General features: G+C 43.6%; 1 protein-coding gene across 1 annotated transcript; it reads left to right on the top strand.

Moving 5' to 3' along the window:
• Nucleotides 1-14,507: 14,507 nt before the first annotated feature.
• Nucleotides 14,508-15,644, top strand: LOC122674269 (olfactory receptor 10AC1). Its single transcript, XM_043872462.1, has one exon. The coding sequence runs from the start codon at nucleotides 14,593-14,595 to the stop codon at nucleotides 15,568-15,570; it is 978 nt and encodes a 325-aa protein (XP_043728397.1). The 5' UTR covers nucleotides 14,508-14,592; the 3' UTR covers nucleotides 15,571-15,644.
• Nucleotides 15,645-15,847: the final 203 nt, after the last annotated feature.

Here is a 15,847-nt window from a genome sequence, read left to right as displayed (position 1 = left end):
CTGATGGCTATAAATGGGTTTCTCATTTATTTTTGTTTCATTTAATAGTTTGTTTAGCATCTTATAAGTGGCAGGTATGATGTTCAACATATTAAGCCATCTGGCTGAGGTTGGGGTTTGGCTTCAAACTCATATTTGGTAAATAGATTATTTCACAAACTGTGGGAAAATTATTTTAAACTATTTTTAAATAGTTCAAAAAGTATCTCATAGGTTTAAGTTTCAAAAAAAAAAAAAAAAATAAGGGAAAAAACTTCAGTGGGTTACATTTTCCACCAAATGGTAACTAGTTACCATGAAAGGTCCTTGGCTTGGAGTCTCCTAGTAAGAACATGGAATCAATGGAGATAAACAAGTGAGATGTTGTCTTCATGTAAACCCAGCTTCCTCACTCTTCATGTCATACCTCAGCATTGTACCTGCTCTGATTGGTAATTTTTATATGAATTTCTTGAGAAATAGGGCAATTTTGCTTTTGTTTCTTAACAAAAGACAACTGGATCCTAAGAGGCTGATGTGAAGACAAAATAAAGGCCAAGTATTCAAGTCATCCAGGGACAATGGAGAAAGATGAAAGAGGGACAGCATGGCTATTTAAATGTTATTGGGGGTGGATTAGTCACTAAGTCATGTCTGATTCTCATGACGCTATGGACTCTAGCCAGCCAGGCTCCTCTGTCCATGGGATTCCTCAGGCGAGAATACTGGAGTAGGTTTTTCCTTTTCCAGGTGATCTTCCCGATCGAGGGACCGAACCCAGGCCTCCTGTATTGCAGGCAGATTCTTTTCCAACTGAGCTACAAGGAAAGTCCCTGAAATGTTACTATCTCTGGCTAAAGACAATGCTGACAATCTCTTCAGTGATTCCTTATTCATTCAAATTTCTCTTCTTGAACAGCTTAACCACATCCTTTCTGCATTTTTCTTCTTGTCTTTTAAAAAATTAATTAGTGATATGTCCTTATATAACTCAGTTCAGTTCAGTTCAGTTCAGTTCAGTTGCTCAGTCGTGTCCTACTCTTTGTGACCCCATGAACTGCAGCACGCCAGACCCCTGTGTCCATCACCAAGTCCCAGAGTCCACCCAAACCCACGTCCAACTCAAGGTATTTTTTATTATCAATGTACAAGTATCATTACCTGAACTATTGTTTCTGCTTATATTGGTTGTCCTTTGTTAACCAAAATATTTATTTTTAATATAGTCAAATCCACCAATTTTTTTTTACCAAGTTCACGTGAATTTTTGGGTCTGTTTCTGAGGTGTCAATCCTTCACCAAATGCCTATTTTTTCTTATACAAATGTATATCAATGTGTTTTACTAATTGTTGCTTTGCAGTGTGTCTTAATATCCGAAGGGGTACTCATTGTCTTTAATCTTTTCCTTAGTCCAAAATCTTACATTTTAATTAGTTATGTTATTTTCTATATATATTCAAATCAATGTACTAATTTGCCACATGATTCCTATCATAATTTTTATGGGAAATGCATTTGATAATATTAAATTTGGAAAAGGTGGCATTTTTACCCATTCATGAGTTTGATAATTGCCTACCTTTATTTAGATTTCCTTTTTTGTCCTTTACTAAAGTTTTATAGTTTTTATTTATAAATCTCTTGTGTGTTTCATTAAATTAATTCCTACATATTTTACGACTTGTGTTGCTACTATATTGGTATCTTATTTTTATTATATTTTCTAATTGATTATTTCTGGGTTAGATTCACTTTATTTATTTTTATAAGTTAATCTTATATTAGGAAATCTTGCTGAACTTTCTTACTGGTGTGACTCATTTGCCCATTAATTTTCTTGGACCTTAAATGTAACTGATCACATCATCAGCAAATAATTATAATATATCCTCCTCTTTATTAACTACTATTTTCTTTCCTTTTGTATTGGCTAGAATTACAAGTACTGTGTTGCTAAGTCTTATTCCTGACTTTACAAAAAGTACCTTAGATTCCATTAAATACATTTGCTGTAGAATTTTTATATGTAGTTTTATTAGGTTGTAAAAGTTCTCTAGTTCTAGCTTCCTAAGAATTCTCATCATTTTTTTCAAGTGTATTGAGATAACTTTGTTTTTCTTTACTTAACCAACATGAGAGTGAACTTATAGATTTTTCTGAAGTTGAATCATTTGTATATTCCTGAGAAAATTGCCCCTTGGTAAAAATATGCTGCTTTTTAAAAAAAAAATGTTAAATTTCCCTGGATAATATTTAAATATGTTTTAATCTATAAAATTACTGTATATGTTTTACATAATATGCTAATGAGAATTATTTTAATCTAGTTTATACAACTATCATAAAATGAGTTGGGCAATTTTTCTTTTTTCATTTTCTGGAAAAACATATAACATATGTGGATTATATGTGTTCATGCTCAGCTGTGTCCAACTCTTTGCAGCCCTATGAACTGTAGCCCTCCAGGCTCCTCTGTCCATGGAATTTTCCAGGCAAGAATACTGGAGTGGGTTGCCATTTCCTTCTCCAGGGATCTTTCCGACCCAGGGATTGAACTCAGATCTCCTGCAGCTCCTGCACTGTAGGTGGATTCTTTACTGCTGAGCCATTGGGGAAGCCCAATGTGGATTATATACTTTATAGTATATTTTATTTGCATTTATTATTATATTTATATCCCCTTGAAACTCTGGTAAAATCCACCAGTAAAAGAATTTTCCATGGGAGTAGTGAGAAAGGCAGAGGGCTTATGTTTTCAGTAGCAATTCAATGTTATTAATGATCATAATTGTATATAAAAATTATTATTTCTTCTTGGGTCAGTTAGGCTTTAATTTTTAGACATGTGTCAACTACAACCATAAATGCTTTTTAATAATGTTATCTTCTTATTTTTAATCTCCACTACATCTATTTTAGCTTCTACCTTTTCGTTTTTTAATTCATTTGTATCTTTTGTCACTTTTCCTAGGTGAAAATTATAGAAATTTATGTCTTCTTATAATCTTCAATCAACTTGAGGTTTTGTTTATGATCTGCTCTGGTCTTTTTCTGTGCCTTAGATTTTTTAATTTAGCATTATAATTTCATTTATTTTTGATACTTGAAGTTTGCTCTATTACTCTTTTCCTTTCACTTTTATTTCTATAAATTTACCCCCAAATTTTGCAAAGCCCCCAGGGAAATTAACTTTTCCTCCCTAGGGCCATAGATATTCATCAAACTCAATAACCTAACTGATCTCTTCTCTGCTGAAGTCAGAAAGCAGCAGTGTCTTTTCTCCCTAGAAACAGGCATCCCTCCAGTCAATTTGCAATCTGGTGACAAATGGCTGTGGAATGTGGAGATGATGTAAGTATTTCCAGTCTCCGTTCAAACACAGATCCCACATGATTTCAAGTCTGAGAAATCTCACCCCCGCCCTCCGAGCAGGGACAGAGGCACCACCACTCTGAGGAATCCCTGGGCCCAAGCAGACAATCCTTGTGTTGACACAACCCTTCAAATAAAGCCAGACTCCAGCCAAAGAAAATGTTGTGTATAAAACTCCAAACCCCTGTCACTGGTAAATTTTGCTTCAGGTCAGGGCTTATCCATCCTGCAAATTATGTCCAAGAGCCTCTTGGCGCTGTTTCCAAAATTCTGAACCATGACTACACTGCTGTTTATGAATAATACCACCACATCCGTGAGTCCTGATCACTAAGGAGGCCTGTCCAGACTGAATCCCTTCCCAGCTGCTTCCCTCCTTACAGGGAAACTTTGTGCATCAAAAGAATGACAAGGGGAGGTCACTCTACATGCCGAAGCTCAGTGCCAGGGAAAGGCCGGCTCGAGTTCTCTACTGGAAAATACGTTGACTGCGGCTCTTCAACATCATAATAATTATAAGTGACATTTATGGAGTATTTTAGGAATTATAAAATGTTTTCATAAGTAAGATCTCATCTAAGATCTCATCTCCAAACAGCATTTCACATGTCAATTATACCTCAATAAAGTGCATTTTTTTTTCAATAGTGTTATTTTTTAAAAGAAAGAATAAGAGGAGAGAAAACACAGACAACAAGGACACACAACTTTCCTGAGGATTTTCTCCAAGTTCAAAAATATCAGGACTAGATGGAAAAATGGGATCAAGAAAGATTTTCTTTAAGATGGGAGAAATATCAGTTTACTTACACATGTACGAGGAATCTAAAGTAGTCTAATTCTTAAAAGAAGGAGATACTATAGTGGTTGCCAGGGGCAGGGGGATGGAGGAAATGGGGAGTTGTCATTCAAAGGGTAAAAATTCCAGTTATGTTTGGTGAACAACTTCTAGAGATCTGTTGTACAAAATCGGGCCTGTAGATAACAACATTGTATTAATGCACTTCAAAATCTGTTAAGATGGTAGGTCTCATGCTAAGTGTTCTTGCCACAAAAAAAAAAAAAAGGAGAGAGAGAGACCCAGAGAAACTCTGGGAGTTGTTAGGCATGTCTGTTCCCTTAATTATGGTGATGGTGTCACAGGTGTGTGCCTATGTCCAAATACATCAAATTGAACAAATTAAACGTGTACACGTTTTTGTATTTCAATTATACCTCAACAAAACTATTTAAAAATTTAAAAAAATGTCCAAACAAACTATGCTAATTAGACACAGGTATTATCATTCTTACATTTAAGTCATGTGAGCTAAGGCTCAGAGAAGGTAAATTACTTCTTAAGTATACTGAGCTAAACAAACAAAACTAAACAAACAAAACCAAATTTGGGAAAGAAATCTAGAATTTTGGAACCCAGAGTTTTTGTTTCCAGTTCTTTCCTTCTCCACAGGGTTTGGGTTCTGCCCTCACTTCCAGCCTCTGGAGTAGCTCCTTATACTTTATGAAGAAGGGGCAATGGGAGGGGAAAGATGGCCTGCTCCCTGTAAGGCCATCATTCAACCTTCCACATTACCTTTAATGGAAGAATTATGTAGAGAGTGAAATAATTGCTTGTTATCAATGGGGGAAGACATCTTACCATCTGGAATCATTTTCCATGTAAATATTCCATGACGGAGATGTGCAAATTGGTGATGATTAGACACAAGTATATGGTTTACCTGGTTGAAAAATGGAGACTGTAGCCTCCCCACCACGTTCTCCCTTTCTGGCCTCTTTTCATCTTCCTAAACCTCTAACTTTGGATCACCCTCCTAATCAGTCTGGGGACCTTTCCTTTTCTCTCTCTAAACTATGCTCATTCCCATAGCGATCTCATTAAGTTTCATGACTTAAGAGTATCACCTATCACTGATGACTTCACATTTACACCTCTAACTTGAACCTGTCCTGTGAAATGCAGATCACACGTCCAGCTGTTGATTAGACAGATCCACTTGGACATCTAACAAACATTTCAAACTGAATATGCCTCTCATTGAATTTCTGACCACTCTTTCTCCCCAAACTCACACCACCTGAGGCCTTCCTCGCCTCAGGTAATGATGTCTCTACTCTTCCTGTTTCTCAGGTAAAAAGTCATTCTGACCCCTCTCTTCCTTTCACATCTCATATTCAATCCATCAGGAAATTCTGCTGCCTCTGCATTTTAAATGAATTATAAAAAATATTAATAAATCAAGTGTATTCAAAACCCAACCTTGTCTCACCACTTCTACTGCTTTTCTCATCTAAATCATATAGTCTCTCATCTAGATTATTTGATTGCTGATTTCTGCTTCCAACCTGGCCCTCTGAAGTTTATTCTCAGCACAGCAGCCAGACTGGTTTGTTTTTTTTAATTTTTGTCTTTTTTTAAATAAGTTATTTCCGCCAGTTTCACACAGTTCCCTGCAAGGCACCTTCTACTGGCCATCCACAAATTTTCTGACCTCATCTGCCACTCTTCTGTCCTCACTCCACCCCAGCCACCCTGGGCTTCTCTTTGTAGGTCAGACCCACCAGACCTGCTCCCCCATTCAGCATCTATCACTAGCTAATTCTTCTGCCTGGAATGCCATTCCCACAGACATCCAGATGATTCACTGTTGTACCTCCTTCAAGTTTTGCATCCAATGTCTCCTTCCCACTAAAGCCTTCCTTGAGCATCTTGTTTAAAATTGCATATCACCCCCTCACATTTTCAAGTCGCCTTTATTTTTCTCCATTGGACTTACTTTCAAATATGCCATCTAATTTATCTAATTTGGCTACTGTCTCTCTCTTCTCCCTGAAATGTAAGCTTTGTGAAGACAGAAATTTTTGTCTATTTTGCCCATTGATCTACATGCCAGTACTTAGATCGAAGCCTGGCACATAGTAGATACTCAATAAGCGTGTGCTGAATTGTTAAAGTACAAGTGAATGAGTGAATGGACTGGAACAGATGACCTCTAAGCCCTATGTTGCTGGTACACATATGCCTGTGGATAGGTGAGATAATAACCACAAAATCAAGAGCAAGTCTTCATCTCCCAAACTTAGAGGGACCTGCCAGTGTTGTCAAGTTCATGTTCCATACTCCAGAGTCAAGTTCAAGTTCTCCAGAGTCAAGCATATCCTTTGGTGGAAATGGCCCAGTGCAATTCCTTGGGGTCCTTGCACACATGTGAGAGTTAATAAAGACAATCCATTCATGCATCTCAACAGCCAGCTCCCTGCTCTAGACATTGGACAGGCTAACACATCTTAGACCTACGGAGCACTTGATCCTTCTCCACAGGTCTAGAACTTCCCCCTGGTCCAGCATGCACAGATGGGAATGGGAATTGCTGTGACGACAGAGGAGCATGGAGCACTCCAGGGAGTGAGTGGGCACCAGTGGGACAGAGGGCATTCTGGGCAGGTGGTCAGGATGAAACAGGAAGCTGCTTCTCTCTGAACAGCTGCAGAGGCACTGTGAGTGCACCAAGCCCTCCTAGGTGTCCAACCTTGAGGAGGGATTTTGTGACAAGAGAATTCATCACAGGATCCTTCTGCTCTTGCCCTGCTTCTGGAAGGGACTAGTATATCCCTCTCCTCCCCATCTCCCCAGCTCTCCCGGGATATAAAGCAAGCTAAGGTTATAGGACCGACCACACACAGCTAATCAGAAGCCGCTGCGTAAATCCCCTCTGGGTGCTCACGCTTCTGCAGCCTCTCCATCCTCACCCATCTCCTTTCCAGCCCTCCTCCTCCTCCACACCTGCCTGCTGCCTCTCTGGAGTCTGCTGTTTTCATTTTACCTGTGATCGCTCTAACCTCCAGTCACCATGATCTGAATCTCCTGTCCACCCCTGTCTCTGAGCCCAGGTAAGGAGAAGCCTGGGGGGTAGGAGGGCAGAGGATGAGAAACACCAAGAGCAGAGCATGGATATGAGGGGCTCAGAATGCTTCCCAAGTAGGTTTGCCCTGGAGAGACAACCTCTTGCGAAAGACCCCCTCCTTAGATCAGATCTGGTGGCCCCACAGCAGTAAACCCTGGAGCAACCCGTGTTCAAGGTGCTGTCTCCTGTGAAGCCCCTCAGCCCTGGGTGCCCTGAGGTGGGGAGGGGGCTTGAGAAACATGAGGTGGCCACAGGTGCCAGGACTGGTAGGATCTGCTTCTATTTCTATTGAACGGCCTTTGCCCAAATGCCTCTCTTCTGCCTCAGCTTTCTCATCTAAAAAGGAGAGAATTCTGTCCTGTCAAACAAACAGAGGTTTTCACAGTGAGAGGCATCCAATGATATTTCAGTTCTCTAGAATAACATGTAAGAATAGAATAGAAGAAAATATGATTTCTTCAACTCTCAGAGGCAGAAAATAAAGTACTCAAGAACATTTTCCCTGTGATTATCATTTTACTTCACGGAACACAAAAACTTGACCTCTGACAATGCCATGACAGGGAAGGCTCCTTGGACACCTCCCATACTGGACAAAGAACGAAATCCCTGGACCCCAGACACACCAACCACAGGGCCTCCCCTTGATGAAGACCCAGGCTCCCATCAGAGCCCACCTTTGAACTGGCTGAATCTGTGCCTTCTATCTTATTTCCTCTAGGAATTTGTGACTCCTTCTCAGCAACCACAGGAGTCTTCTAAAGCAGGAGGATGGTGGGGGGAGTTTCCATTGGAAAAAGGTCCTGAAGCCAAAAGTATGCACACAGCTCTAGCAGATAATGGTTTTCCTGAGGTGCCTGTGGCTTTCTGAGGCAATATTCCAAAGAAATCAGCAGCTCTGTCTGCTGATAGGTGGCTGGCTCAGGAAATCAACATTTTTCCTTAACCATGGTGGGGTTTTTTGCATTTTAATGAATCATGAAAATATCCTGACAGAAGAGAGGTGGCTTCAATTTCTTCACCCATTTCTTAGTCCCAGCTCTCTCAGTCTGTAACCAACAAGAAACAGTCTTCTGGGTTTTGGGGGGAACTCTCTATTTTGTAGCACCAGATGAAGTTGGAAATTAAAAATATTTTCCAACCTACTAAAACCCACTTCATGGAAAATGATAGTTGATTTTCAAAAAATTTTTGAGACCAAATTAGATTTTTTATAGAGTGAAAATGCAAATATTTACTCAAGTAGACAGAGTAACTGACCCCAAGGCCTAGAATACTTTTTAAAAACGTAACAGCACAATGATCATACATTTGTGTGTGATAAGCCGACCTTCATGGTCCCAGAACTGGGACAGTCTCCTTGCCAGACAATTTTGATGTTGAAGATTAAAATGCTCATTTTTGAAGCATATCCCTCTTCCTCTGGTGGAAGAGATATTAATTTAAATGGGTGCTGCTTCGTTCAAACAGGGAGTTTCTTTAAAAGCATTAAAGGCAGAGAGCCAGCTCTAAAATCAGCAGGACTCCTAGGTTTGTATGGTTCAAAGCTCCTCTCCGATGAAAGGGGAAAGACTGACAAGCCTGAAATGACACTTCACTCAAAGTTCTAATCCCACTATTGATTTTTGGAGAAAAGAGAACTAACAGCAGCAACTATTCAACTAACAGCGTAACTCTTAACACAAGTGCACACATTGTCATGATTCTGAATTGTCAGGCAACTGAGGACAAAATGTTGACCAAAAGGCAAAACCCAAGGTAACATATTGACCCAGAGCTGGAGAACTAAAACATCCAGAATTGTAACCATCATTTTAAGAAGGGGTTCAGAGCAGACACAGGAAATATCAAGAGCATCTCATTTTTATAACATGTAGAAGGGGAAAAGCAAGAATGTTTGTATAAGGAAAACATTCCCCATTAAATCTACTTAAATGCTTTTAGGGGATAAAGATGCCAAAAAGAAACTAGCAAGGACTTCTTTTATTTAGACTTTCAAAAGCCTTTGATAAGCTATCTTACCAAATTTAGTCATGGGGACTCAGTAGACTGCTTTATCGTATAAGAGAAACTGGTTCACAAGACAGAAACCTCATGCCAGAAAGGAGGCTCACATCCCAGGGGTCGAGGCTGAGATCATAAATGGTTGGAGGAGGGAGCACAGTGAAATCTCTACAACCAAAGATGATATTTAGCTCCTTTGAGTAAAGAAATTACCAAATTGATGCAAACACACACACACACACACACACACACACACACACGACGTAATTTTGCATGACAAAGCATGAAAAAGGTAAACAAGTTTTTTTGTGAGTTTTTTAAATTAGAACACAAATCTGAATTTGAAACATATAATAATGCAAATATATGTTAATTAGTGAGGTTCACGTTACCTGCCATAAACCGAGGAAAAGGCCGATGACATAGGAAGAAGAGTCATTATAGTAATTACAGCCGTCAGTTGCTCTGCAGGTGCCACCCACAGGCTGACAGGATGCTGTAGAAGTTGGGTGATAGCAAGGGGTGATTAATAACCATCTCTTCAGGACCGCTTTGTGCCCAGCCCTGAGCTGTGAGCTTCCTTTGTAGGATGCCTGTGAATTAGACACCGTTACCTCCATTGAGATGTACAGAGATGGAGAATCAGGGAAACTGAGTACCTCACCCACAAGTAATGTGGTTAGTAAGTGACTGAGCCAGTATTTGAATTCACAGATGTCTTCTTCCAAAATCTGTACAGGCTTAGAAAGATGATGGGAAACCAAAGAGAAAAAAAGTGGAAGGATAGAAAGAGAGGTGGGGGAAAGAAAAATGATGATAGATAGAGACTTATCTACTATGTCTATCTCTGCCTTTTCCCTGTGAGAAAAGTGTTCTTCCCTAAATCCAGAATACTATTATGCACACCTTTGTTTCATGGATCCCAGAAAGACAGCAAAGTCACCTGAGAAAACACAATCAAGGGGTGAGAAGATTTTCATGATGGAAAGATGAATATGCAGAAGAAATGTGATCGAAGCTCGTCAAGGCATGAAGGACAGAGATGAGAATGCGTTCAGTCTTGTGCATCTACTATGTGTGGGTTTTGTGCTAGCTTTTACATGTTATCTCACAGAATCCTCACGTGTCCCTCCTTTGCTACCCCCATTCAACATAAGGAGGCAAGGTTTCAGAATGTTAATTAACTTGTCCGAAACCTAAATGAGGCATCAAATGCCAAAGCAAAAATTTAGACTGTGGGGAGTCTTCCTACTTCACTGAGGATTAAGGAAAAGGAAAAAAAAAAAAAGCAATCTTTCCTGCCAGGATTCTCTGTCCATGGAATTTTCCAGGCAAGAATACTGGAATGGGTTGCCATTTCCTTTTCCAGGCGAATCTTCCTGACCAGGGATGGAACCCGCCTCTCTTGTGTCTCCTACATTGCAGGCAGATTCTTTATCACTAGCGTCACCTGGGAAGCCCTTTGAACACACAGTGTGTATTTTTCCTAAAAAGATGTACTGGATGAAAATAGATTTTAGAACAATTTGTGTAAATTCATAGACCAGATGCTCATGGCAGGTTATTAAGTCAAATAATGGAAATTCGGGCATATTGACAATTCTAAATTTAATTTCTTATGGGACAATGATCTGATTTTTCTGTGACCTCTCCCCTGGTGTTTTTGTAAACAATAATACTAGATCAATGGACTTCAGGTCTACTCTGGAAGACAATTCTGGCAGCAAACAGAATCATCAAATAGGAGTTCTGAGTCCAGCTCTGCTGCCAACAGATAGTGGCAAGGTCCCAGGCTGGTTATATGACCTCTCTGCAGCATCCCTCACTGTAACATGAAGATCTGGACCATTTGACTTTCAAGTTAGTTCAGTATCATATTTTACAGAATCTTCAAGAGGGGCCTGACCTGTCTGCCTTTCAAATCTCCCCACAACCTCTCCTTCGAAATGCTTCAACTGGCTATTAAAATGGCCAGCTAAAAACATCATTATTACAGATCATTTTATTTATTCTACAGAGTGAAAATCAAATCCCAGATCTATGTCCCCAGCCCAGCCACATCCAGATAGATGTCCTGGGCCACCAGGCAGCCATTAATCTGTGAGTGCTCCATAGAGCCTTATGCAATCAGGAAAGCAGATCTGCCAGGATAGTAACAATAGGAATGAAGAATATCAAGGCTACGGGGAAATTCTTTTTAAATCTGCTGTCTTAGATCATCTGTATTCCTGCTTACATCCACATGTCCTCAAGAGAAATGTCAGCAAAGGGAAATTTGAGGACAGAAATGTCTTGGAGGGTGCAGGTAATTTCTGGGCAGGGGGAGGTGGGAGATGTGGGTAGAGGGACTGCTGCTGCTGCTAAGTCATTTCAGTCGTGTCTGACTCTGTGCGACCCCATAGACGGCAGCCCACCAGGCTCCTCCATCCATGGAACTTTCCAGGCAAGAGTACTGGAGTGGGGTGCCATAGCCTTCTCTGGGGTAGAGGACAGAGTGTGTCTTATGAGAGAAGAATTTTTGGGAGACTGATAAAGAGGGAAGACAGTATAGTGGATAAAACCATGGACTAGCAGGGACTAGATTGCTTGAGTGAAAACCTGGCTTTACTGCTAACTAGCTTCATGACATTTAATTCCTTTAGTTCTCAATTTCTTTCCCTCTTAGATAAGTACAATAAGAGTCCACCTGCCTCATTAGATTGTTGCTAGGATTAAGTGAGTTAAATGTCTGGAGTCCATACACACATTTGCCTGATGCTCTCTCAGCTATGGTTGAAGAGCAAGAATAGGGCCCATCTGGCCCTGAAGGAGGAAGGGGGAGTTTTCTTTTCCTTCCGTAGCTTCTTCTACTAGGCTGGAGCCTGGTCTTGAACAAACTACTGTAGTTGTGAAAGTGTCTGTTCTCCTTCTCCCTCCCAGGGAAAAGACTTCTCTAACATACATTCCTAGAGATTGTGAGAAATCCTCTTAAAAACTCTAGACAAAGTAGGAACACTGCTCACTCTCCTTCTGGTTGAACTTAGCCATCTGGCTTGCTTTCCATGGCCTTGTTTGCAAACATGATACGCCTTGAGCTTAGGGTTATTGGAGCCACTACCCAGCCTTTCGCAACATCTCCATTTCTGTGAAGTGTGAACGTGAGGGGGAAAGAAATGGGTTGTTTGTGTCTCTCTGCTCTCCACTCCCTGCTTCTCTAAGGAGATGAAAAGGAAAAAGTAAAAGATGGAGGGGGTCAGCAGAGGCAGAGTGAAGAGAACTGGTCCCTGCAACAGCTTCGTCCTGCCTGAACCTCCAGGACATTAGGCTTCTGTCTCTTGGTCACAACCACAGCTACAACACCTGGTGGGGATGAGGCTGCCAGCTCAACACAGGTTTGTTAAATTTGTTCAAATGACTGAACACGGCAGGGTGAGGAAGGGAATGATGGGAAGTGATTCCACATCCCTCAGACCCACCCACAACCCCACCCTATTCCTCCCCGATCAACGCAACACTGCAAACATCTGTTGCAAGGCATTCCCCTCAGATGACAAAAAAGAGCACAGGCTGACACTGATAGATATAAATCCCTGGAATTCTCTTCAACAAGGAGCATTAATAGCAAAGAGCAAGCCCTTTGCATTCCTTCCCATTCTTGTATTCAGTTTACCTGTTGCCAGTGCCCCAGTTTTATCGCTGTTGCACTCTGTAGTATAACAACAAATTCCACTTCCAGCACTGATTAGAAACAGTGACTCAGAGGCACTAGAGGAAGTAATAGTTGAGCTTATAATTAAAACTAATTAAAAAGAGATATCATTAATAATCATTGGAAAAATCAGACGTCCTCCTCTAGTTGGCATGGCTCTGAACTTCTTACCACTTGATGGTCCCTGACTCCAGAGGTTTACAACAATTGCAGCCAACCTACACGCTATCAATGCTCTCCACTGTTGCCTGCAATGAGTCACCGGATAATACTCAGAGACTCTGTTCTGACAGCAGATCTGGAATGTACTGCTACCTCTGAAGGGCAAGTTAGAACAGATGTACATGGCTTTTTCTCCTGCTGACGGAGTACTAATAAGACTGTTAGGATGTATTGTTCCAGATGGGCCCGGTCAGGCCTTTCCGCTAACCATCGCCTGCTAAGTGTCCGCCTTAACGCCAGGCACAGACTCGGGTCTCTATTTAAAGCTAAATCACTGTGGATTGACTGATTAATGCCAGGGATCTTTCACATCCTGTTATAGGGTCATGGGAAGTTCTGGATTCAATCTCAGGAATGCAGATTCTGATTCTAATTATCTGTCAACAGTTAAGCCCTTTACCCTGTTCCTCCCCAGCTTTTTTTTTTTTCTCTCCTTAAAATTATGAGGTTGAATGAGATGATGACTAAGATCTTCATCTGCATTAAAGTGTTAGTCACTTAGTCGTGTCCAGCTCTGTGACCCCATGGACTGTAGCTTGCGAGACTCCTCTTTCCATGGGATTCTCCAGGCAAGAATACTGGAGTGGGTTGCCATTCCCTTCTCCAGGGGATCCTCCTGACCCAGGGATCAAACCCAGGTCTCCTGCATTGCAGGCAGGTTCTTTACCTTCTGAGCCGCTAGGGAAGCCCTATGTTTTTGTAATTCTGCAGTACAAGGAAAGCAACTCAGAAATAGCAGCACAGGGCAAGAAAGAGGAAATAGAAGCAGAACCTATAGACACAGAGCCTGCCTCCGGGCAGCCAGGTGAGGCTGAGATCGACTAACACTGGTGGCTGTACAAGACCCACAAAGCAAGTGGAGTCCGAAGAAAGGGCATTCTTCCTAGGTGGAGGGCAAGAGAGATGCAAACGAAAGAAAGGATCTCAAATCAAGGTTTCTTTACAAAGAGCATGTTGAGAAAGGAGTTGTAAGAATTCTAGTCCGGGAGGCAGGAAAAACTGAACCAATTTTTAGAACAAGACAGTAAGATGTCCCTGGTGGCTCAGAGGGTAAAGAATCTGCCTGCAAGGCAGGCGACCTGGGTTCAGTCCCTGGGTTGGGAAGATCCCCTGGAGGAGGGCATGGCAACCCACTCCTCCTGTATTCTTGCCTGGAGGATCCCCAAGGACAGAGGAGCCTGGTGGGCTACAGCCCATGGAGTCACAAAGAGTCAAACAGGACTGAGCCAATAACCACATGGGGAGGGAGATGGAAATAAACACATTAACCCGCCCCTCTCTCTGTAGCTCTACTGGCTCCTACCCTCTAAACTCCATCCAGCCCTTTCTTCACCAGCAGGGCCAGAGAAGCGGAGCCCACAAACTCCACCTTCCCCCGCTTCTTTCCCACAGGTGCCTCTGGACCTGGACAGGCGGTTGCATGGCCAGCCCCGGCAATGCCACCCTGCCCCGCGGCTTTCTCCTGCAGGGCTTCTCCGAGTTCCCGCACCTGAGGCCGGCGCTCTTCCTGCTGCTGCTGGCCCTGCACCTGGCCACCCTGAGCGGGAACCTGCTCATCCTGCTGGCCGTGGCCTCGGCGCCTACCCGGCCGCCCATGCACCTCTTCTTGTGCCAGCTGTCAGCCATCGAGCTGGGTTACACGCTGGTGGTGGTGCCCCGCACGCTGGCCGACCTGGCCTCGCCGGGCCTGGGCCGAGGCAGCCCCATCTCCTTCCTGGGCTGCGCCGTGCAGATGCAGATGTTCGTGGCCCTGGGCGGGGCCGAGTGCTTCCTGCTGGCCGCCATGGCCTATGACCGCTACGTGGCCATCTGCCACCCGCTCCGCTACGCGGCGGTGGTGACCCCCGGGCAGTGCGCGCGGCTGGCCCTGGCCTGCTGCCTCGGGGGCCTGGCGGTGTCCGTGGGGCTCACAGTGGCCGTCTTCCACCTGCCCTTCTGCGGCTCCCGCCTGCTGGTGCACTTCTTCTGCGACATCACGGCGCTGCTGCACCTGGCCTGCACGCGGAGCTACGCCGAGGAGCTGCCTCTGCTGGGCGCTTGCCTGCTGCTGCTGCTGCTGCCCTCGCTGCTCATCCTGGCCTCCTACGGCGCCATCGCCGGCGCCCTGCGCCGCCTGCGCTGTCCGCGGGGCCGCCGCAAGGCCGTCTCCACCTGCGCCTCGCACCTGACCGTCACCTTCCTCCACTACGGCTGCGCCACCTTCATGTACGCGCGGCCCAAGGCCAGCTACTCCCCGCGACTGGACCGCGCGCTGGCGCTGGTCTACACCCACGTGACGCCGCTCCTCTACCCGCTCATCTACAGCCTGCGCAACCGCGAGATCGCCGCGGCCATCCGCCAGGTGCTGGGGCGCTGGCGACCCCGCCAGGCCCCGGGTCAGGAGGGTCTGTCTGTGTGAGCCCTGATCGCAGGCAGGGGCCAGGCCGGAGTGAGCAGCTCTGCTCGCTCAAGTTTCCCCCATCAGCACGTGTCTGCGTTGTGGAGTGCCGGCGGGGAACTCAAGAACCGGATTCTAAAAGAGAGAATCCGGAAGCGCGTCCGCCTAAGACGCCCCTCCCAGCAGTGGCTCCATCCTCCGCCCCTCCCGTGTGGAAGAGAACCCTAGACCCCCACTTAGCGGCTCAAGCAGTAAACCTGTAGAGTTCTTCCCACGTGCCGGGCCGGGGCAAGATCGT

This window comes from Cervus elaphus, chromosome 18, assembly GCF_910594005.1.
Source record: "Cervus elaphus chromosome 18, mCerEla1.1, whole genome shotgun sequence".
Lineage (NCBI taxonomy): Eukaryota > Metazoa > Chordata > Mammalia > Artiodactyla > Cervidae > Cervus > Cervus elaphus.
This window is presented reverse-complemented; position numbering and strand designations above follow the sequence as displayed.

Excerpts from the sequence above, each read along its gene's own strand:
- LOC122674269 (XM_043872462.1), top strand. The coding sequence starts at position 14,593 with ATGGCCAGCCCCGGCAATGCCACCCTGCCCCGCGGCTTTCTCCTGCAG.